At 37.7% G+C, this 25,375-nt stretch overlaps 2 protein-coding genes across 2 annotated transcripts; one reads left to right on the top strand and one right to left on the bottom strand.

Moving 5' to 3' along the window:
- Positions 1–11,247: 11,247 nt before the first annotated feature.
- Positions 11,248–14,772, top strand: LOC116201982 (myb family transcription factor EFM). Its single transcript, XM_031533479.1, has 4 exons — positions 11,248–11,788; positions 12,426–13,100; positions 13,288–13,364; positions 14,018–14,772. Exons 1-4 carry the CDS (start codon positions 11,581–11,583, stop codon positions 14,525–14,527), a joined length of 1,470 nt encoding a protein of 489 aa, XP_031389339.1. The 5' UTR covers positions 11,248–11,580; the 3' UTR covers positions 14,528–14,772.
- Positions 14,773–20,629: 5,857 nt separating this feature from the next.
- Positions 20,630–23,462, bottom strand: LOC116200713 (DELLA protein GAI-like). The gene has a single exon (XM_031531571.1). The coding sequence runs from the start codon at positions 23,188–23,190 to the stop codon at positions 20,791–20,793; it is 2,400 nt and encodes a 799-aa protein (XP_031387431.1). The 5' UTR covers positions 23,191–23,462; the 3' UTR covers positions 20,630–20,790.
- Between the last annotated feature and the right edge of the window lie 1,913 nt (positions 23,463–25,375).

Below are 25,375 nucleotides of genomic sequence, written 5' to 3'. Positions count from 1 at the left end.
ATTTGTATCTTATCTTATTTTAGGATAAATTTCACTCCTTACCCTTGATGTTGCATGAATGACACGCAATCCCATTTTCATGATTAACTAACAATTAGCCCCATTTGACTTTTGTTGACTAGCTTTCGTTAGTCTCCATTACTTCTCCATTATTTCTTAATCACTTTGATAACAATAGTGAGAGTAATTCACTCAATAACTAAAATCAAAATAAAAATATAAAAAATATAAAGAATAAAAAAATAAGAAGGAAATTTTCGGGTTGAGTAATGAGGTGATTTGTCACAGTTCTATAAAATTAATTACAATAAAAAAAATCCCACCAATAAATTAAAATTTTCTTCTATTATTTTATTATTAGTTTTAATTATTTGTCTATTCAGTGAATTATACTCATAATGGTTATCAAGATAGTTAAGAAATAATGGAGGAGTAGCGAAGACTAATTGAAGTTACTCATCAAAAGTCAAATGGGTTTAAGTGTCATCTGTATACAAAAATGAAGTGGTTGTCATTCTTGTAAACCTCAATAGTAAGCACTTGTAATTTACTCTTTATTTTATTTTATTTTTGGAGTGATGAATAGTAGTATTTTAGAATAGTTGATGGTTTAGTTGCCCTTCCCATCCTCTAGTTGTCCCATATATATGTATCTTAAAGTGTATATATATATATATATATATATATATATAAAAGAAAAGAACACTCTTACTTGATAACCTAAAGTTTTATATTAGATTCTTGAATTAGAATCACTTGTGCTCTGATTAGATTTTTTATTTTTTATACTAAATTTATGAGCCTTTTTGTAATAAAATATATATATAAATATATAAATAAGTAGTTAGAAGAAGCATGTACATGACTTTAATTACCACTACACATATAAAGAGCACAAGAGGTTCCTTTGCTCTTTTTGGGCTTTATGGGAAGATAACTTGGCAAATTGAGAACCTCAAGGACAGGAGCTGTTTATAATCTTTTCCTTTGTTGGAACCAAAATATTTAATTTTCTTTTTAAAGTATTTCCTTTTGTCAAATAGTGTCTTTCTTCTTTCTTTCTTTATTTATTTTTCCCTCCCTTTTCCTTTTCTTCTCTTTAGAGATGAAGACTAGATATGCACATGACTCATAGAGATATTCTTGTGTGAGCTACATACATACATACATATAATAATTAATTGGATTTGGATATATAAGCCGGAATCGTCATGGCAATCAAAATGCTATGTATTGGATCCGTACAGGTGAATGTGGTCTATTGATCATATGGTAGAATAGAAGAGCTATCCCTTCCACGACGATGAGAAGAAAACCCTGTTCCATGTAGGATGAATCTTTTTTTTTTTATGGGTAATCAAGATGAATCAATTTCTTTGATTTTGCTCTCTTTCTCGATACCTGCAAATTCTGTCTCGTTCACTTGCAAAATTGAATTGCCAGTCAACAATGAGAACCAGTTATATGCTCAATGGCTTATGCTGGTGCAACGTTATTGAATTCATAATTATATTTCCCAATATAAAAATTTAGTACAGACTACAATATATATATATGTATATGTATATCCTTTTATTTCAGCGTCCGAGGTTCTATACTTTGAATTTGTGGACAGGATCTATTGACGCGTAATCCAATTCATGATATATTTCGGAAGACTGACAGTAATAATATATGTTATACCATATGTTTTGTTCTGCAATTGTGCATCCATATATGGTCAAGTGATTCTCTAGACAAAAAACAAGTCCAAGTCACCTATGGAACGCCTGAAACATCTTTTACGTACTAATATTTTGCTCTTTATATATATTCTCCATGGACCATCCCATATCTCCATAGGATTACCAAAACTTACATACAAAGCATATATACACACACAAAGAATTTCGGCTATTATATCCATTCAGGAAAACATGTGGAATTTTTCAGCAAACACATGATAATGAAAGACCTCGGCGTCGAATTTTGACAAATTCTGGTCTCTTGCAGGCGCATACAATTGAACACCATCCAATGATCTATTGGGTATCATTTGAGGAAATTGAGAAAAAAAGGAAGAAGGGTTAGTGGGGAATATTCGTCTCTCGGAGTGGGGTGCAGACAAAAGGGATATTCAAGGGCGAATATCGATGACAGGTGGCACGAGGAGAATCTCTTTCTCACCCTACATAATTTTATATGTATTCTTTTTTTTTTCATTTATTTTATAATAATAATAATAATGATGATGTAATTATCAACTAAATTGATTTTTTTTTTGGCCTACATCTTTGCATCCGAAAATCTAATGAATTTGACCAATCTAGTTTGAATCGAGTTGACTTACTATGTAATAAAACTCTTTCAATATAAATTTTTTACATTTATAAGACTCAAACTCGAAATATTATTTAAGAAAAGTAAACGTTAAACCACTTGAATTAAATTATATTGATTTATGAATTTGCTTTGTTAATTTTTGGCTTTTGCTTTGGTTGTTAGGGAGGGGGAGGAATCTGCAAGAAAAGGCGCGGGTTGGAGTCTTGTACGAGAAGACTGGTTTTAGGAAAGTGACCAACCTCTCTCTGTAGAGTGAAGGGAATTTGATGCAGTTTCCTTTCCTTCACCTTCCCCTTTTTATCTCTTTCTTCTTTCATGGAAAAGTTGTGTCTGATTTCTAGATGAGGCCAACAGCCAAAGATTTTCTGAACCAAAATTTGATTTATACAAGGCCAAAAAAAAAAACCAGTTAATTCCTTACTATATAGTACGTACATTTGTTTCTGCTAGACAGTAGACAGTATATCTACCATTGTGTTGTGAAAAATTTCGAGTTGTGGAGAATTATACATAAATCGAAAAAATACATTTGTCCTAAAATATATTAATATTACGAAATCACAATTACAGGAAATAATCTTGTCTAACATATCAAAAGAAGAAATATAATTTAACGGAAAACACAAATAACTGAAAAACGATTAGTGGACAAGGCGTTTCCAGAAAATTTTCTTCAGAATAGAATTATCCAACCCCGGGATACAATACCCACGAGGGGTAGTCGTGGCTATAAACACGACACTCCTTCACTAGATCCCAACCCGAGTATGAATAATAAGAATACTCGAATGTAATTTCCGAACTTAGTTTATAAAAGAGGCACTTGTCCATTTTATGCAGCAAGAAATGCATTCAATTATAATAACCATTATTATTATTTAAAGAATTAATTAAATCAAATTAATGGCCTACACTTCTAACGGTAAGTAATTAAATTAAATACTGTTTCAAAGAGTTATATTCAAGGAGTCAATTTGACCATTAAATTGAATAATAGTAATTCGAATTAAACACGAATAATTAAGGGCAATTTTTAATAACAAATCAATTAATATATTATTATTAGTAAATGCAATTTATTATACAATAATCCCCCACCTATTTCTAATATTAATAATATCACATAAAATAATATAATATAAAGAAAAACAAATAGTCGGGAATTGTATAGTGCATAGACAGACGGTGGCCTAGGGCTTGAACCGCATGTTTTGACATAAATTCAAAGAATTTAGTTCACACTATACATGGGTTCCAGATCACTATAGGCAGCACCAATTTAGTACGGCCTTGGGGCTATCCCGATCTCGCAAGTACTCTAGGATCTATCGGAAAATCTGTAGGAAGCGGTCTCTTCCTTCCATACTTGCATAGACAGACTCATTAAGAGTGTCCACAACCGCTTTATCACTCAACTTTAAAAGTTATGTGTTTGTTTTTTAAAAAATTTTCAAATCAACTCAACTCAACTCCACTTATTTTCAATTCAACAACACAATCATTACTTTTTTAAAAAAATTTTTAATCATTCAATTCAATTTTTAATATTACATTCTCTTAACTATTCATTACTTTTTCACAATTCAACAACACAATCATTACTTAATCATTACTTTCTCTCAACTATTCATTACTTTTTCACACTTTTTCTCATCATTCAACAATACAATCATTACAAACCAATTAAAACCAAAACTCAACTCAACTCAACTCTAAATCCAAGCGCACTCTAAGAGACTGTTAGGAATAATAGTCCAACCTTTCTCGTTGTGAAAATTCGGTGCATAATACCATATACGAGACTTTTGGGAATTACCCCCACTATTTCTCAAAACTTATAATGCCCTGAAAATGTAAACACGTATTACATTTCATGTATAGTCCATAGTGAAGAGCCTTAAATCCTCAAAACTCGATTTCCGTTCAAGGAGTCAATTCTCCCATTTAGTAGCATCAATATAAAGACGGTAAGATTCACTCAGACTATTTCTATAATTCGGTAAGAGTCTCATATCTCTCGTGGTTTTTTTATGAATATCTCACAATATTATGTGCATATTTTTTCATGGAGCGAATCACAATTTTCTCATGCAAATAGCATCTCGTTGAGACTCTTCAAGTCCTTCACAATGATATACTAGAGGTCCATGAGAATATTCATGTGGTCACATGCACCAAATATAAAGATATTACTAGTTATATCAGCATATTAATCACATGACCAATTAGGCTTTAGCTTAAATTTATTCCCATAAATTCTTATGTTTTCACCTTATAGAATAACTCACACATGATAAAAGAAAGATTATAATATATTTGTTTCCACCGTATACAATGAAGAAATCCTTAAAATTACAATATATAATTATGAGCACTTTTATGTAATTAATCACCTTCTGCACATAATCTGTCATTAATCGAAAATAATTTGATGAGCCCCAGATCAGAGAAATGCAAGGCAACTCAAAATCATAGAAGTGCTCATTATTCGGACATTTCAGATTTTTCCATATGGTTCATCGGTAGACACATCAGTACACGGAAAAGTTCCAGCACATCCATATGGAAAATAAAACCATTTAAATTTCTTATTACGGATCGTACTTCTAACAGGTAAACATCTCAACTTGGGTTTTATAATCCCATGGACTAGTCACTGATTCCACACCATAAGCCACACAATAACATATACAGTTATATGGATATATATATATATATATATATATAGACCACATCGAGAAACTTCTAAATCAACAATTCCATTATTTCTAATTAAATCTAACAGATAAAGCATTTCTTAGACATTATTCTTGAAGTGCTCATTCACAGATTACCGAATTTGAATTTTATTCAATTAATTCATTCATAGTGGATCTGAATAATGGGTCTCCTAAAATTTTCTTAATAAAATTTTTACCTGGAACAACAATATATAACAAGTATATTTATACAAACAGAAGAATTTCATTATATTAACACTAACATTTTGTTTCAATAATGGATGGTAATCACATACCTGGCGTTCAATAATTTGATGAAAACGAAAAAACAACCAATTACCGTGAAAAATTAGATGCCATGAATTTCATACTACCGTTGGCCTACAGTCACCCATCAATGACGATTTCACAAGCCAAGGGCGACATTGCATTCGAGGAAACTAATTTCATCCTATTTTATTTTTTTTTAAACAGATTGTTTTTTAGGCTCTGTTAAACTGAATTTGATTAACACAAAATCCGATAGTAGATTTGTCCAAATTGGTCTAAAGCAAGAACAGACGATCTCGATCAAGAGATTTTGTGGAAAAGACAAAACTTTATATACATAACAAAATGATATATGGCCATTGAAGGGTACGCACCTGATTTGATGTAGTCCATCATCTGCGTAATTAAATCGAAATATAATTTATTAATCGATACCTCAAAATTTCTTCTCACCCATTAAGGACCTTGCTTGATCTATATTCCATCCACCTCTAGTGCTCTGTCATGCACTATAAACCACGAAATTATGATCGAACTATATTGGTGTTCCCTCTGATATGCATGTATATATATTTTCCACTTTCCGCTTGCTTCAGTCTGAATATTTGCTAATTAGAACAGCCACTTCCATTCCTGCGTTCGACTTCATTTTCTCGAATCCGGAAACTGCTGCATCTTCCTCATCAATTGAAAACTGAATATTCAAAACAAATCAAGCAAGTGTTTTTTTTTTTTTTTTGCGGTTATATCATACCCACGCGTACTGAGTACCCTGCATTTGGACTAATTTGTCAAAGCCTTTGAAAACAATTTCTCTCATGCTCTGCACATCTCGGTGAAAAATTATCCAGTGATCATACTCAACATTGAACTTAATAAATTGAATTATCAACGCTACTTATCAAATAACTCTAAAACAGTTTCCAAAAGTTAAGGTGGTGTTTGGTTTCATAGTAGGATTTTAGAATTGTGATTTTGATTTTGATTTTGAGTGGTATAAATGGAGCCCACCCTTTGACTTTGTAAGAGTTATGTTGTTTTGTTGTGGGAAAAAGTAATATAAATGGGACTCACTCTTTGACTTTGTATGAGTTATTTTGTTTTGTAGTGGGTAGAATTAAGTTAGAATTGTGATTCTAAAATACAACTCTGAAACCAAACAGAGCCTAAATTCCTAAAATTTCTCCAATATCTCTACATCTCGAACAATATAGCTCCATATTTGGAGAAGATTATCTATCCACAAATAGTTGTGAAAAATTTAGAGATGTGGAGAATTACAGATAAATACATAAAATAAATTTATCGCAAAATATTATAATATTACGAAATCACAATTACAAGAAATAAACTTGTCTAACATATCAAAACAAGAGATATAATTTAACGGAAAACACAAATAATTTAACGATTAGTGGATAAGACATTTCCAGGAAACAATCTTGAGGATAGATAATTCTCCGCAATATTACAACATAGTTTCAACAGAATTATCCAACCCCGAAATACAATGCCCACAAGGAGTAGTTGTGGCTGTAAACATGACACTCCCTCACTAGAACCCAACCCGAGGAATAATATATAAACTATAAACTATATGAATAATAAGAACACTCAAATGTAATTTCCGGACTTAGGTTGTGTTTGATAAATTAAATGCTTTAAAATTAAGCACTCAATTAGTTAAGGGAAGAAATGTATAGGTAGAAGGGAGGAATGAATAACGATGAAAAAAGTTTTATGAGAGATAAAGAGTAACGATAAGTGAATAATGACTTCTTTCATCAAGTCAAAATTTTCTACTTATTTCATTAAGTGGTTTTTTGCTTAATGATTAAGTAGTTTAGATCTTTATCTCTCATCTTTTCCTCTTTCGTACATTCATTTTCTCTTATAACTAACTTATAACTAACTTTTAAGCACTTATTTAATTAAGTTGAAACAAACATACCATTAGTTTAGAAAAGAGGCACTTGTCCATTTTATACTGCAAGAAATGCATTCAATTATAATAACCATTATTATTATTATTAAAAGAATTGATTAAATCAAATTAATGGCCTACACTTCAAACGGTAAGTAATTAAATTAAATACTTTTTCCATGAGTCAATTTGACCATTAAATTGAATAACGGTAATTCCAATTAAACACAAATAATTAAGGGGAATCTTTAATCCGTTGACAAGTCAATTAATATATCATCATCATTATTATTATTAGTAAATACAATTTATTATACAACAGTTTGTTTTATTCTATCTTGGGGTTACTATTAAGGAAATTAGGTCGATACTCTAGTGGATAAATGCAGAACATATCTGGCTTTCCGGAAAAAGCTCACTCATTCTCTAGCAGAGTTCTTTTCGTGAACGATCGATGATATCGCAACTCAGGAAAAATATTCCTATGAGAACAGCTTAAGTACGTAACGATAGATCAAGATAAGAGATGCCGTAAATATTGGTTATTGCTTTGCATCTAGTGCGACCATAAACGTGATCGATTTGCTAATAACTGTCTTGTGAGGAAAAATATTATTGAGGAACTTGGGTTGGATACATATGTGAATTTACTCATTCATTACATATCTGGGAAATAGCAAGCTAACCTCGAGAATTATCCCGGACCACATATATATATATATATATACTGAAAACTGGTCATATAAGCAAATGAAGCATGATATACACATACATAGAATTGTGTTAGGAGGAGATGAGAAAAAATGTTATGACTGTATATTACTTGTAAAGAAGAGACTTTCATTAATATGTGAAAGTAATGTTAGTCTTTTTATTGGAAGCTGGATAATAGTGACTAAATTCATAAATTTAATAAAATGAGAGAGAGAGAGAGAGAGAGAGAATCTTCTTACCTTCCAACCCACTTAACTAAAGGCAGTAGCAGAAGAAGATTCCCCAACCCAAAGGCCTCTCTTAAGCTCTCTCTCTCTCTCCCCTTTATTAATTCTTCTTTTATTTTTTGTGTGCATCATCACGTATCTGAAAGTCTAATTGACTCCAACTAATTTATAATTAGTTCACTAGAGAGTGAAATTCTTTAAGTGTATATTTTTCATTCATAATATTCGAATTCAAAATCTTATTGAAAGAGAATCAAACAATTGAACCAATCTACGTTAATTTTTATTAATTCTTCTCTAGAGAGAGGGAGCGTGTGTTTTTTTCTGTCTTTAGAACTAGCTTTAAGCTTTGTAGCTTTCTGTGTGTGGGTGCATTACATTCCCTTAAATTTAGAGTCGTAGAATTGGAACTAAGATATTCCTTCCTTGGCACCAAATATTTTATTCTTTTATTATCATCACCATCTTTTTTTTAATTAAAAGACCAGATATTCTCTGCCCTCTCTCTCTCTCTCTCTAAATTTTGCACTCAATGTTAGAACAATTATGCAACTTTTGGAGCCCAAAAAGAAAGCAATAAACTGCAATGCTGGCTGGATTGATACTAATACATGATTTGAATATCTATCTATGTCATATCTCTCTCTCTCCCTCCCCCCACCCCCACAGTATATGCTATACTTAACTTCAAGACCTAATTAATACACAGTAATCCATGTAAGAATCATGGTAATACGATTTTGAGACATCCATCATAGGGAAGAAAGAATTCCCTGGGAGGAGGTAAAGTACTACTTGCCGGTACACACGATCCAAAAGTCTCCATATAGGCCTATTAGCAAAGGTTCCCCTTTGAGGAAATCAATTTTTCTGTTAGATTCAAGTCAGTCATAGTTCATGTCGGAATATCTTTAATTTCTAGCTAGTTACACACATACTATAACACGACGCTTAAACGCGAGCGTAATTCTTATTTTGTCTGATAGCTAAACATCATTCTCTCATTGTGTCTTCTGAATCAAATTTGACGTGATTGGTTATGAGTCTTTTTAACCTTTTTGTGTGAAATTGCATATGTAAAGCAATTTATGCATGGAATCAAATGCCTTTTTCCACACTGTATGTATGCAGTAGTTTTCTGGTTTGAAGTGACTCGGGTGGATTCATTAGGGCATGCACCGAATGAATTAATAAAAACCAAATTCCAAAAGGTTGCGTGACAGTGAACCAATTACAACTAATTATGCATGGTGATATTCCCACTAAAAGGAATCGTACTTAAGGAGCAAAATTCGGTGGATTTTGAACTGTTAATGAATTTTGTTTCAGAAGGGCTCATAGATTCATATACTATATATGTTTATCATTTGGAACAATATTAATTATCAAAAGGCAAAAGGATAAAAAAAATAAATTAAAAAAAAAGGAGATTAACAGAAAAAGAGAGAGAAAGAAAAGCAGAAAAAGGACAGCACAGGGGGAATTGAAGGAGAAGAAGAATCATCTTTTATTTCTGTGTGATTTGAAATTCGTACTATCAAAAACTGCCCAAAGGTTCTTAAAAAAACAGAACCCTAAGCAACCACATGACCCCCCCGTTGTCAGAGCCCTTTGATTCCCTTTTCTCACTCTATCACATATACATCTACCATGCGCGCGCGCGCGCGCGCACACACACACATATATATATATATATCCTTTTAAGTTTTAACTATTTATCTCCTTGTTTCCTCTTTTCCTCGTCCTAGTACATTAAGCATATCATATCCGAAACAAAAACCAAGTTTATCATTACTACCACCGACAAGGAGAGGCTCGCCACTTTCCTTCTCCCATAACAAGCTTGTGCAGCAGAACAACCAAGTGGGTATGCGTGGGATATTCTCTCTTAAAATTGCTTAAGCAATAAATAATCAATACAGATTCGTATATTAACTCGTCAATCAATGTAAACAAGACAATGAACCCGTGCTTATGCATGATTATTACTTATGTTTGAAATTGATATTACATTATATTAAATTAATTTGATTTGATTAAAATATTAAAACATATTGATTTATTTTTTCATTGTGAGTATATACTATGAATATTCAGATGGTAAAACAAACTCTTTTCATTTTTGAAAATTAATTGATAGCTTATAAAATTAAAATTCTATTGGAATTAAAATTATTATTAGATAATTAATATCTCTAGTTAATTAATGTTAAAATTTTCTTGAAATTAAAAAATATTATTAGGTAATGCACATATATTGGTGATTAAGTAATGTTAAGTTCAAGTGTATGTAAATATTCTAACTTCAAATATAATCCGTCGTCATTTAAATATAAAATTTTTATTTCTCTTTTGTTACTTGTGTTAATTAAAATTTTATTTGTATTATATTTGTATTATTATTTAGAAAATAACTAAATTTTCACTCTGTTCCAAAATACTTATTTTCATATTTAACTTAAATTTATTTATTAGAATTTTTTTGCAACCAAAAGATCGCTTAATGAGAAATTTACGATTACCTTTTTAGTATAGGTGGTAGGTTTTAAGGAATCCTTCAATTATCACATACAACGGATAAATTATCAGATAACAATTTTACTTGATTTATGGTGCATTAATTAGTATAATGGGATAATTAATTTAAACTACCTATTGAGGTTACTTATAGTTAATGGATATTATAATCACTTAATTAATGTTTATAAATTAGAAGTGTGAAAAATCAAATATTGAGAAACTCGGGATTTTTTTATAGCTTGAATGGTGACTTCCGGTGAATTATTTCATGTATTATATATTATATATAGATGATACGTGTAACACGAGTTTACTCGATGAGTAATTCCTCAATTTTTTTTTATCTAGACGTTTATTCGATTTTAATTACTTTTTGTTGGGGGGCTTTTGTTTTTGTTGGAAGAAGTTACCATCCCCGTGGCTTTATTATCTTCTTTGCCTTTAATTTACTTTACTTTTCTCACATCTCTATCTATCTCTCACTAGAAAACCTACTTTATTCCCTTGAACTCCCCCTAGAAAAGAAGGGTCGATCCTCCCTCGAATCCTCCTTGTGTTCACAAACAACCATCCTCTCCCTTTATCTGCCTGCCCCTTCTCTCTCTCCCCCTCTTCTCTCTCTCCCTCTTTAAAACTGATCATCATCAAATCCTAGAAAAGGGAAGAGTAGTCCACAAATCCTCTTTTGCTCTTGTTTGTTCCCACATATCCTTCCATTTACCATATCTCATTCATATATGTTCTCTCGGACACGACCCGACATATAAACCTTAGCTTGTTCTTTCGGAATATACATATAATATATAATATATAGTTTTTTGCTGCCTGCACTATTGATCAATATCAAGGTTGCACGGAGTTCATCACTTATCAATTCCACACCATGGCTTCTCCCTCAGAACTGAGCCTCGAATGCAAGCCCCATAGCTACTCCATGCTCCTGAAATCCTTTGGGGACCAACAAGCTGCTATGCCCTCGGTGGACCCCGCACAGAAGCTCGAGGACTTCCTTGCCCGCCTCGAGGAGGAGCGCCTCAAGATCGATGCATTCAAACGCGAGCTCCCCCTCTGCATGCAGCTCCTCACCAACGGTATGTGTGTGCTTGGACTACCGGCCTCCATCGGAGTAACAAGCAAAAACTTTCCTATCTTCTTCCCAATATCGTGGTTTTGGGCTGATAAGTCGACCTAGCAGATATTTCATGATTATTCTTTCTTGGATTTCTGTTGTTATTCGTCATTTCCATCCAGGTCGATTTTTCATGAGATTACTTGAATTTGTTTGTTATCCCGCTTCATCTCTATATGTAATATAAGCTCATATGACTCATATTGTTTAATTGGCAGGCTCAATACTTCTTCTCCAATCTTGAACATATATTTGTTTGATCAATGAAACTTGGGGATGGAGTCATCCACCTTGAAATGCAGCAATTGAATATGATTTTTTCGACTATCTTTTCTGCTTATTTTACAGTGCTATATATATATATATATATATTCATATGTTGTTCATAATCTTTTGCTTTTGCCCTTTTCATTTTCTCTTTTCATTTATAGAAGTTAGAGACTGCCTTTTTGTGAATCTTCACTTTGAATTTATAGTACCTAGAATTCCTTACTTGTCATATAAATTTCTGCTCGGAGTTGTGAATTCTTCCCCTGGGATGTGTTTCTAAGTTGATCTGAAGTATAAATCTTAAAAGTTTTATATCCCCTCTCATGCAGCCTTAGAAGCTTCAAGGCAACAGCTACAAGCATACAGAGCCAACCAAGGGCCACGGCCTGTTCTTGAAGAGTTCATACCCTTAAAGAAATCACCCTCCGAAGGCACCGAAAAGACATCAAGCAATCTCTCTGACAAGGCAAATTGGATGACTTCCGCTCAGTTATGGAGCCAGGCAAGCGATGGGACCAAGCAACAAACTGGCACAATCACCTCGCCGCCAAAAGAAATCGATATCGGTTTCAATGTTAGCCCTAAACTGGCCCTGGACAATAAACCAAGGAATGGAGGTGCTTTCCTCCCATTCTCTAAGGACCGTAACATGAGCACGAACCCAACCTTCCAGGCCCTTCCTGAACTGGCCTTAGCTTCTAATGAGAAGGAGATGGAAGACAAGAAGTACACCGACACCGAGAATGGAATTCTATGCCCCAGAAGAGATAATAATAACAACAACACTAACTCCATTAAGGGTGGCAATATCATCAACGGAATGGTAATCGAGCAGGCAAAGGCAACTGGGAGCTCTCCCGAAGGGCAACCGGTGGTGTCCAATACAGCTGCTAACACGACCAGTTCTACGAACCCTCAAACTCATAGGAAGGCGAGAAGGTGTTGGTCACCAGACCTGCACCGCAGATTCGTGAATGCCCTTCAGATGCTTGGCGGTTCTCAAGGTAGGAAGCAGTAATCATGGAATAATAATAATGTTAATAGCTTTATGATTGGTTTTGTCTTGAAAATGATCATAAAGTAATGATTATGGTTTCATAAGCTTGTGGTCCCAAAATATTACTATTGTACTGTAATGATTGTGTATAACTGAATTGGATAGTGATGGTCTGAACTTTGACTGACCAACAGTGGCCACTCCAAAGCAAATCAGGGAGCTGATGAAGGTTGACGGTTTGACCAATGATGAAGTTAAAAGCCATTTGCAGGTATTACAGTATTCTCTCTCTCTCTCTTCCTCCCTCCTCCATCCTATACTTTAATCCCGTATGCGTACCAAGAAATAATAATTACGGAATCCGAACCGAGCGTGTTACAAAAGATAACTTATATTGGATCCACGAAAAATACTGATATCCGATAAACATAGTACATGTTGTCTCTCGCAAATGAGTCTAATAGCAGTAGCACAAAGTAATTTTACTATTTTTTTTTTCGGTGGAACACCAGGTATCATTGGAATACTTATTTAATCTTTTGTACTGTAATGCAGACATGCAACCTTCTTCTCGTACGTACTACATCCAAACAGAAACGCCCAACCAAGATTTCATGTACATATATACATATATATATCGATGTTTCTTCATATAGTAATTTTGATTTGGCAAACCAGAAAACATCAACTGTAAACTATATATGATTCGTCAAAACATGTTGGTCTACCCGAAATTATATGTGTAATGCAGTGGTGCATGTCTTCTCCAGATAATCTAGAGCTTTTAAGTTCGATATTCAATGAGACTACTCATGTTCTTTTATTAATTATTAGGATTTCTGAAATAAACATGTTCATCTACTTTATTAATTCTATCTTTCACGAGTTTTGGCTCATAGATGTTCCCGGCTTTATTATGTGCAGAAATATAGGCTTCACACTCGACGGCCAAGTCCTAGTCCACAAGCCACAGGTGCCGCGACCCCTCAGCTCGTAGTCCTTGGAGGCATCTGGGTGCCACCCGAGTATGCCACAGCAGCAGCAGCTGCGGCACATGGCGGCAGTCCAGCCCTTTACGGCGCACATCCAGCGTCTCACGCTCCCCCACACTACTGCACGCCCACTGTCCCTGCCCAGGAATACTACACCAGTGCCGGCCCTCCACCGTCTACCCCTCACCACGAGATCCACCATCACCCTCTCCATCACCAGATCCACGTCTACAAGGCCACGTCCCAGACACACAGCTCGCCAGAGTCCGGGATGAGGGGCACAGGAGACCAGTCAGAGAGCATCGAGGATGGAAAGTCCGAGAGCAGCAGCTGGAAGGGCGACACCAGCGGTGAGAATGGTGGAGATCAGAGGAAAGGATTAAGCAACTTGAGAGATGACAATGAGGAGAGTAATGGAAGTGAGATTACTCTGAAATTCTAATTAACATCATCACTATATTTGCATATTAGGGCTAGATAGGTTTTTTTCTTCTTTGTAGTAAAATTTTGAGTTTTATTTTCTTCGACATTATTAATATTCCATTTGTATGTCAAATATTAATCTAGGGAGGGGTAAAACGGGCATAATGGAAAAGTGAGTGCTTGTAGTCAGGACATGATGTGCATTGTCTCATTGCAAGAAAATCTGAAGATTGGACTTATATGGCTTTTTGGCCTTTCCTTTGATTTATTCCCTTCAATTTAGTTGATCGATCTGCCGGTTCACTATGTAGATAATCAACGAATGAGGGATGCATATACTTTAGGACCATACCATACGCATGGCATGTCAGATCATGATCATGCATGCATGGAGCATGCATGGCTTTGAAGTTACCTTATTGATTTGATTTCACCGATATCATATCCCATGTGTTAAAGGTGAAACGACCTGATATAGACGCACGATGTACGAAAGAGCATATACACACACTATATAGTTTAATGTTTCTCAAGCAGATATATTATTGTCCAGTCCAAAATCCTCTGACCTAATTTTCTGGATTCGTCTAACATGCATGCAGAAATCGCATTATCATTACCTTCGAAATTGATGTAAGATGGGTCACCCTACCTATGTATACTATCCTGATTGATCTTTTAGGCCATCGCATATGATTTGGGCTGTGATTTGGATACCTGCTGGCCCATTAGATTTGGACTTATCAGTAAGGATGTGGACTGGACTATATACTCCAGTTGTTGTGCACCATCTATTATAAATTGTAATTTAGTCCATAACCTTTTTCTCTTTCTTATTTTATCACCCTCAACTTTTCTTTTTCATACTCTAGTATCTTCTTTTTATCTTTTAGATTATGATTTATTAGGGCCAATATGATGAAGCTCGACTGGGCTCATCATACAGATTTAAGTATTTCGTCGTGTTTTTTTCGGTCGGAAGTCGGACATCATTTTACTGAATGCACGGTCATGATGTTGATCGAGAAGTATTCTTGGTAATAAGGGCGGAACCAGTTAATTGGTAAGGGGGGCAATTGCCCCCCCCCCTGAACTTTGGATTTTTTTTAAATTTTGTCCAAAATGTAAAATTAGTATTTTTGCCCTCCCTGGATGAAAATCCTGGCTGCGCCCCTGCTTGGTAATGTGCTGAACTGAACCGGCCTCGGTCCATATGTTTCCCAAGGCCAGCCCGTATAGGGTGAGACTAATGTTTGTCTAACCCGATCCAAGACCCCCCGGAGAATTATTCATTTTAGTTTTTTAAGCATAATCTTCATCTTATGAATCTCTCCGCCGAGTCTTGCCACAAGCTCGGTGGATAATTTGGGTCGGCGGCCTAATTTTTTCGACTCAGCCTCACTTATAAAATGCCTAGTCTTATGGCCAAGGCTACCCGGATATCCGGCAAGCAGTATACTGGTCCATCTGGACCGCGATTAGGTCGGCATAAAATCGTGATTTGATCGCTGATCATGCAATAATCATGTGTGGACACGATGTGATTAAGAAATATAGTATAAAGGTTGAAAAGGACGGTAAGAAAATCTCTTGGGAATCTGGAAAATGAAGACCAAAGACGTCACAGTGCAATTTGACCAGTGAGCTAATTGCGCCCATAGGTCGAAACGTCCCCCTCCGATGCTCCATATTTAGCTTTAACTTAACGACTTCCCGTTAATTTATTTATGTACGATTTTTGCCGAACTTAAGACCTTAAAAAGAGATTACTATCCACGCATATTTGATATATTCGAAAACCGAATGCGCCCTATTCCTGTGAAAAGGATTTGGAAAATCAAACCCCATTTTTCCCGGTAAGTAAGGAAGAAATGGGCCACGCCTACGCAGAAATCATAGGACTCTGGTTTGGAGGGGTCAACATCAATGGCGTTACTTTCGTAGACCTAAGTGCTAGGAGGAGGGATATGATATAGGATCCACATTATATTCATGGAACCCTAATACATCTACCGTCTCAGCTATGGTGTTTGTGGGCCCGAGCGTGGGCAGTCCGTCGAGGAAAACTCCTTTGCACATACGTATATTCAACGTCCACACAGAACTTTCTTATCTTATAATATCTTCGCCATTCATTCAGATATGATATATACGTGGAGTCGGCTTGGTTGTTATGGTTGATCTATACCGGGTTCATAGGGTCGGAACTGCTCGTTATACCGGTTACAGGTTTCCGACTGGACCGATGAGTTCGACACGGAATAACCATCCGTTTGTTTTTGGGGGAGAGGGTTGAGACTGTGGGGGTCTTCCTCTCCTTCGATTTGAGAAAGGTCTCTGTCAAAGAAGCAAATTCACTCCATGAAGTTGAGGTGGGGCCGGACGTCACTGTCCATGCGCACGTGGGGAAGGGGACTTGCACGTGAGTAAGCTGACCACTTTGCAGTCGGGCCCACAGGTTTGATTCGGAGATCCGAATCCGATGCCCGTGAAAGTGAAAACTGTTGCGGAGTGAAACTGTACCTGAGGGAGGGGCAAAACAGTAATTTCGTCTGGCTATCCTCCTCGTCCGTCATTTGTTTTATTGGGCCCTCCACGTGGTACGTGAGCCCACACGCCCCTCTCTCAGAAAACATAATTACATGCAACGGTAATACGGTACATGTCAATAAGAATTTATCGTTTTAAATTTTAATATATAAATAAAAATAAAAAATTGATTATTAATAAAAATAATTCATTATTGGTAAAAAATAATTTTTTTATGTGTCTTGTGACGTGAGGTCTTGTCGACAAGGCACATAAAAAATTATTATTTTTGTTAATAATGAATTATTTTTGTCAACAATTAATTTTTTTATTTGCATACTAAAAATCAGAATTATGATATTATTATATGGTACTATCGTTGCATATAAGACTTTTTCCTTGTGATATAATCCTACGCGATACCACTGTGGCATATAAGACCTCCTCTCTCTCAGCTGCTCGACTCAATGCATTAGGAACGCCCCGACTTCCCAAAAATAGCAACTAGATTTTTTTCGGTTTAAAAATAGCAACTAGATTTGTCGTAGGTTAAACCATGCAATTTATAATTTAATTACCCAAAAAATATTAGGGGTAAAAAAGGAAAAACAAATAACTCCTCCAATAAAATTTTGCGATATTTTTCACACTTTTTTTAATGCTCGTACTCGTATCTTAAGATCATATCGATCATCCGTCCTGGCAGTTTTCAATTTCATTTCATAAATACTGATTTGACATATAATTCTTTGCAACCGGTATCGATGCAGTTGGCACGGAAAGGATGCCCGGAATGTCCGAGAGGCCGACGTGTTATATATGTGAGCAGACAGGGAGAAGTGGTAGAGCCACAAACAATTACAGAACGGAGAAAGGGCAGTAAGACCCAGTAGGAGGGGACAGCTACAGTGCAGGGGAAGTCTTGTGGGGTCACTGCCTGTGGTGTGGACTGGGCTTCCTCCTTCATGGGACCACCTCGGACCTCTCCTGACCCTCCCTATTATTTCCTTCGACATGGTCCCACCTTAATTTTGATCTCTAACTAAATTTCACGCCTGACATCGCCTTGCAGCAGTGAAAGTCAGCCAATCGAGCAAAAAAGTGGTTAACAACTTAACAGTGGTGCGTGTACGTACTTCACAGCTCGAACTTTTGAGTTAGCACGTAGTTCTTCATTTCTCTTATTATAACATAAGCGTATGATAACCCATGCATCTTTTTACGAGTGCTCAGTGATCGTATGTCTGGCTAAATAGACAAAAAGCGTTGCTGACAGTAAATTTTCGACAAAATACGGCCTTCTTTTTATTTGACGGGGTCAGCCAGCTGAACAGAAAGCGACTCATGCAACAGCAGTATGTGAGCAGGTTCCCAGCTCGAGTTTTATGAGTGGAACGATGTAACTCATGTCTCTTGTTCAAGTCGTGGAGGAATGTTGCATGTCGGCTCGGATGTCTGGGAGGGCAGGTAAAACTCGTTACGACCGGTAATTTTCAAGTTCTAAAATACGACCGCGCATGTCCTTAAGACCTTTTATAACTCGATTGACCGATCGAAATTATTGAGCTAGCACCCACCCCACATTGAGACACAGTCATTAACGAGGCCTTTATGGTATGCTCGAGATACCCTAAAAAGGGTTAATGATTGTCTATATATCTTCTCGTGCATGTGAGGGCTGAAAATAGACCATGCATATTGATGTGGCAAAGTCGAGGGCCCCATATTGGTCCGACCACCACCAGAACATGTATTTCATGTGTACTATCACTCTCATGATAACAAACTACATACATTCATTCGTACATGCACGCCTGCATACGAGTTTTTTTTTTTTTTCCCGAACCGATCTCAAAGGAGTATAATTAGTCGGTCCACATTTTAATCCACGACTATCTGCTCGGTTGCGATGATAATTAGATCAGCACGAGACCTTAGGGATAACGAAGCTTTCCTTTCGATGCTTTTAGGCTAGCTAGAAATTAATAATTCCAGTCTAAGGAGTAATCTATAGCTACTGAATATACAGCAGTAGTAATGTGATAAGACTAGGACCCGCTTTATTTATTTATGTCAATTTTTCCAGTGGAGGAATTTTCTATTTCGGTCGCTTTTGTTGACATAATAGAGTGCCAATGTTCAAATTATCTTTTTTTTACTGTTTTCCCCTTTCTGGTAGGCTTTTTGAACTTTTTCTCGACTAAAAAAAAAATATAATCACGATGTATCTAAGGTTGATAACTCGTTGAATACACTTGTGGGCAGAGTATCGATCGTTATTGAGCAAGAATTAGTACCGTGGCCGGTCTCAAAAAAGAAAAAGAAAAAGAAGAAAGGAAGTGTCTCCTAGATGTGTATCATGTAATGTACAATTTCCATCACGTCTCGCTCTTTCTTTCTCAAATCCTGATTAATCTCATTGTTTTTATTTTTATTGGTTGAAGATTTAAGGGAAAGAACAGAAGGAATTGTCATGAAAATTATTATGTGGTTGTCTGACCAAAAGTCGCAGCCCCTCGGTCACTTTCCAGCCGTCTAATTACTCGAAAACGGGAGATTATTGGCTGCAAAACACTTTTTCCAAAACAGTTTTCTTCGTTTTCCAGCTGTGCAAAATGGAGGGGGAAAAAAAGGTTTGTTGTCTAAAAGGAGAAAAAAAAGGTTGATTCATCACAAACACAAAACTTCCTCTTGATTAGTTTCCATAGTCCTTTCACCCATGTAAAGCAAAATGGCTCATTCTAATTTCAATTCAAAATCGAAATAGTCAATTTCTTTTCATATATGGAGTGGAACAGACTCAATCAAAAAGTAATATATGTATATGTATCTGGCTTATAAGCTATTTATTATAATAATAAAAACTTGGAGTGATATGCATTGGTTTAAGCGGTTCGTCGCTTGTTTCATATAAATAAAGTCTCGAATTCAAATATTGTAAATAAAGAAAATCAATACTAAAAGAACTTGATCCCTTAGTGGGCAACCCAGCTCAACTGAATTAGTTACAACTCAATTAGATTTTCGAATATTAAGATTTAGAGAAAAAAAAGAAAGAAAGAAAGAAAGAAAAGGAGTGATTTGATTAACTTTTTGGGAACTTATTTTGATAAAAATAATTAACTCTTGTTAATAATAATAGAGATAATAATTATGTACCAACTTGACTTTTCGTTAAAGAAAATGATGAGATCCCACGATTCGACTCTAGTTTTTCATCAAGGGTTACATCATGGGTCGATTTTGAGGCACTTTCAATCCCACTTTCTTTTCTCTTTTTTGGCTTATCCTTTTGAAATATTTTAAGTTTGAATTATTGATCTAAGCACAGCCTAATTAATTAATGTTTTTTTTTCGTCAACATACTCAACAGTTTATTCGTACTCGTGTAGCTAGCTAGTTTATTCTAGTAGTCCAATTTATCTAGAACTAATCGAAAAATCGAACGCAATTCATAGCCAGAGATGAAAATGGAGCCATTCGACGTGGAAATAATCTATTAATGTCTATTGTGATGTAGATTTGATTTGTATATGCTCCAATGAAAATGAAAAAACACAATGTAACATGCTCAAATATTGTTGGATCGGACTCCGGTTGGAAGGAAAGATATATTTGTATGACTCGTGAAGTAAAATTCCTTTTCCTCTCATTACATTGCCACAAGAAAATTATCGGAAGAAAGATGTGAATTCCAAAAACCAAAATTAAATTTTACAACTGATTATTAACTAATTATTGTCATACTAATCCCTAATCGTTATTATTGCGGTCGTTATTGGCCTCCATTTCAGGGCCAACAATGGCCGGTGACGCTTGCCAAGCTGAGGCCGCGATAAGCGGCCGGCTGTGCCACCCGAGCGTCAGGCACCCTTCAGTCTCCTCCACATTATACCCCTCGGCAGAAAATAGGGTCAGTAGCATGCTCGCCTGCTTAAAAGCATTCGACCCGAGGTGTAGGGGCCTGAACCCAGCCTGCCCTAGCCGGTCCCTCCACTGGGTCAGAGGCTCGTGCCTCTCGACCCGAGCTGCCCCCTCGCAGCACACAATGTTGCAAATCTCCCTCTGGAGGTACATCTCAGCGAGGGCCTTGTCGGGCTGGATGGGGCAAGCTGCCTCGAGCGAGTCGAACATGGTCGAGTAGTAATACAATGCCTCAGTGAAACGGTCCAGGAACCCGAGCTGGTTGTGGTTCGCTTCTTGCTCGACAAGGGTCATGATCTTCGGGTTGAACCCCTGGATCCATGAGAGAACCGCTTCGATGGGGGAATTCTGGGAATTCCGTGCCAGGTCGGGACCGAGGAGCTTGTGCAGCTGCATAATTGAGTTGATGGCCACCGCCTCATTAGAGCCCACCTGGAGCATCCACGGCTTCACGTCCTCAAGCCGGGATGCTGCCACACCCCTGAAAGCGAAGCGGACATTGACGGACTGGGCCAGCTCAGCAAGACGGAGCCCAATCTCCCGGAGAGTGTCGCGACCATCCGGGGACGGCGGGCCAATCCCAGTGAGGCGGAGCAATGGTGGCCCACCAGGGCGGAGGGCCAATGCCTGGATCAAAGCAGGCCACTGGAGGCCGTGCATGAGGCTGAAGTCGATCACGTGGACGCAGTCGTGGCCCTCGAAGGCCTCGAGAATGGCCTGGTTGGCCGTGAAGTGTGCGAACTTGAGGTAGGGGCAGGCCTCGTAAAAATGGTGGTAGAGGATCTCGTTCTCGTGGGCGGGTGCGTGGGCCGAGCCCACGCCGAGGATGCGGCGGCTGAGCGCGTCGACGAAGTACCCGGCGACCTTGCCGATCCCGCATCCCGTGTTGACACGTGTGAGGAGGGCGTTCATTTGATCTATCAAGGTCCGAGCCAACTGGAAGTCGCCACGTTGGACCGAGTCAGCGCACGTCATCAGTGAAACGGTCCAGGAACCCGACTGGTTGTGGTTCGCTTCTTGCTCGACAAGGGTCATGATCTTCGGGTTGAACCCCTGGATCCATGAGAGAACCGCTTCGATGGGGGAATTCTGGGAATTCCGTGCCAGGTCGGGACCGAGGAGCTTGTGCAGCTGCATAATTGAGTTGATGGCCACCGCCTCATTAGAGCCCACCTGGAGCATCCACGGCTTCACGTCCTCAAGCCGGGATGCTGCCACACCCCTGAAAGCGAAGCGGACATTGACGGACTGGGCCAGCTCAGCAAGACGGAGCCCAATCTCCCGGAGAGTGTCGCGACCATCCGGGGACGGCGGGCCAATCCCAGTGAGGCGGAGCAATGGTGGCCCACCAGGGCGGAGGGCCAATGCCTGGATCAAAGCAGGCCACTGGAGGCCGTGCATGAGGCTGAAGTCGATCACGTGGACGCAGTCGTGGCCCTCGAAGGCCTCGAGAATGGCCTGGTTGGCCGTGAAGTGTGCGAACTTGAGGTAGGGGCAGGCCTCGTAAAAATGGTGGTAGAGGATCTCGTTCTCGTGGGCGGGTGCGTGGGCCGAGCCCACGCCGAGGATGCGGCGGCTGAGCGCGTCGACGAAGTACCCGGCGACCTTGCCGATCCCGCATCCCGTGTTGACACGTGTGAGGAGGGCGTTCATTTGATCTATCAAGGTCCGAGCCAACTGGAAGTCGCCACGTTGGACCGAGTCAGCGCACGTCATCAGCGCGTGGACGAGCCGTATCCCGGAGTCCTCCTCCATGGCCGTCACCACTGTCATCAACTGCTGCTGGGGCTCGTGCTGACGGGGCATCTCTGGGTGGAGCCAGGGGGCGGTGGCGCCGGGGCTGGCTATGAGGTCGTCGAGGTCGGGGAGATCCGACGACGGGCCGGGGAGGGAGCGGGAGGAGGAGCAGGAGGAGGAGGACGACGGGTGGTGAGACAGCTCGGAGAGGAGGGAGTCGACCCAGGAGACGAGGTCGGCGGGATTATAGTGGACGGCGTCAGAGGCGAGGTGGGAGACGTGGGAGGGGGAGCTGACCATGGCGGACTCGAGGCGCTCCAGGCGCTGGGCGACGTGGCGGAGGTCGGAGTTGCGGACCTTGTAGCCGGCGCCGACGAGGAGGCCATCGAGCTCAGTCTGTAGATGGGGAGGAGGAGGAGGAGGAGGAGGCTTGCCGGCGCCAGCGGAGGAGGAGGAGGAGCCGCTGGTGGCGGCAGTATCGAAGGGGCCCATCAGGGGGCGGCTGGTCTCTTTGACCGGATTATATATCTGTCGTCGTATTAGCGGCCGGAGGGATTTAAGCGTGAGGTGGGTTCACCGGAGATTTCATGAACAAGTCAAAGGAGATGTCACAGAGAGAGAGATGCCGATGAGAAGAGTAGATGCTGACTGCTGAGAGTGAGCAGAAGAAGTGATGGAAGGAAGGAGGGGGAGGGGGAGAGAGAGAGAGAGAGAGAGAGAGAGAGAGAGAGAGGTTACAGAGGGAAAGTGAGCAGTGTGGGGGGAGGGGAAGTGACATAAGATAGGGGAAGGAAGATGGAGAGGCCACATCATGAGAATGAGATGTATATTAGGAATTACTTGATGAATTTCCTTTTCTTTTGTATCTTATTACAAGAATATAAATAGTGAAAATTTATTATGTAGATTCAGTCCAACTCCTTTAGGAATGTACGTATAAACTGTATCGAAGATGTAAATATGATAAATTGCGCGTAATGTGCATGTAGAACTTCTTGCTTGATATGATTCGGCCATACGACAGTATTCGTATGTGCGTAGGATGCATTTGTTTTGGATTGTATCATATAGTATCTGAGAATTTAATGAATCTCAACTAATCTAGTTAGGTTCAAATGATTGTGTTAATCCATTATAAATGGAACTCCCCTGAATCATGAATTTTCTATGTTCACAAAACACAAAGTTGAAACTTTTACTTAAAGAAAAGAGTTTTCGAACTATCTCTGTATTCATTCACATTTTAGTTATTTAGACTCGGCCGAGGACAAATGACAATGTTGCTAGATAAAGGTGGTTCAGTGAAATATCCATGAGCAAGTCGATGAGGTTTATCTTATGACTCGATTGCTTAGAATGGCCCCAGCTGAATTTAGTGGTATATATATGACTGATTTGTGGATGACTTGTAACATACATAATAAAAGATAGGAGAAGGAAAGTTAATAACATAATTTTATTAGTGAAAATCAAACACATATATATTCTCTCATTCTAAGTGAATTCTACTGAACTTAACCCCTTTCTTAAGTATTATAATCTTTATCTTCACAGTCTTATGCTTTACGTTTTTCCATGTATGTGTATCCAACCCTCATTGGGTAAGCAGTAAGCTAGAGATAACTATATCTCAACTTTCATTTATCTTATATAAGCCGGATTAATTAATTTCTACTAGGAAATTATAAAGTTAGATAAGTGAAAGTGCTTAAACACTCTTTTGCCGATGGGAATCACACATCGCGCTTTAGTACTCTTGGTGATTATAAGATTATATAATGCTGCTCTATTTTAAGGTTTCCTTTGCCGGGTCAATATCGATACCGAGTTTTGAATTCTTAAAATCAAGCGCTTCGTTAATTGCTATGATGACTAGTTATAAGAATATGATCGGATGTTTAGTTTGTTAGCATGCTTGTGTTTCTTTCTACCAAATGGACAAGAACTCGCAAAATTCCTTGGTTTCTTTATTTATTAGACTTGAAATTCCTTTATTTGCAAAAATGCTCGAAGTAGGAAGATCCCCTCTGTCCATCAGTTGTATATACTAAGCTCTCTTTGTTTGCAGATCATGAAGAATCAAATTTTTTCAATTTTTTTGTATATTTCAGTGGGAATGGGCTATATATGTGTATATAATAAATCAGATGGAAACAAGGGATACTGGCTTAATAAAATTGACCTGGATACGACCATTTACCTGTTTTTATATATACAACTGAATGATTCCGAATAATAACAAAAAATTAACCATATAATATTAATCTGGTCGTAATTAATTCTTTAGCACTTTAATAGAATTAGTGATTTCTTTTTATACTAATATTTCTATGTTCTTTATTTCCCAATAGTGGTGTATACTTTGATTCGTCTGCAGTGTTACAGGGCCATCATTAATCAATATGAATTTCTTGAATATGAAAAGCAATCTTATAATTAATCACTAATAATTATCTTCAAACAGTCAACATTTTCATCAAATGATGAGGACACAAAGTAATCCCTTAATAAGATTCTATTGCAAAATCAAACTCACTGTAATTCAAAACAATATATATATATATATATATATATTTGCAAGAACTAATATACAGATATTATGTACTTAAGACTGAATGATTATGGTTATATCTATATTTTTTAATCCGACTACATTTCTATGATAATACTTATGCCT

The sequence above is a fragment of the Punica granatum genome, chromosome 3 (genome assembly GCF_007655135.1).
Source record: "Punica granatum isolate Tunisia-2019 chromosome 3, ASM765513v2, whole genome shotgun sequence".
Lineage (NCBI taxonomy): Eukaryota > Viridiplantae > Streptophyta > Magnoliopsida > Myrtales > Lythraceae > Punica > Punica granatum.
This window is presented reverse-complemented; position numbering and strand designations above follow the sequence as displayed.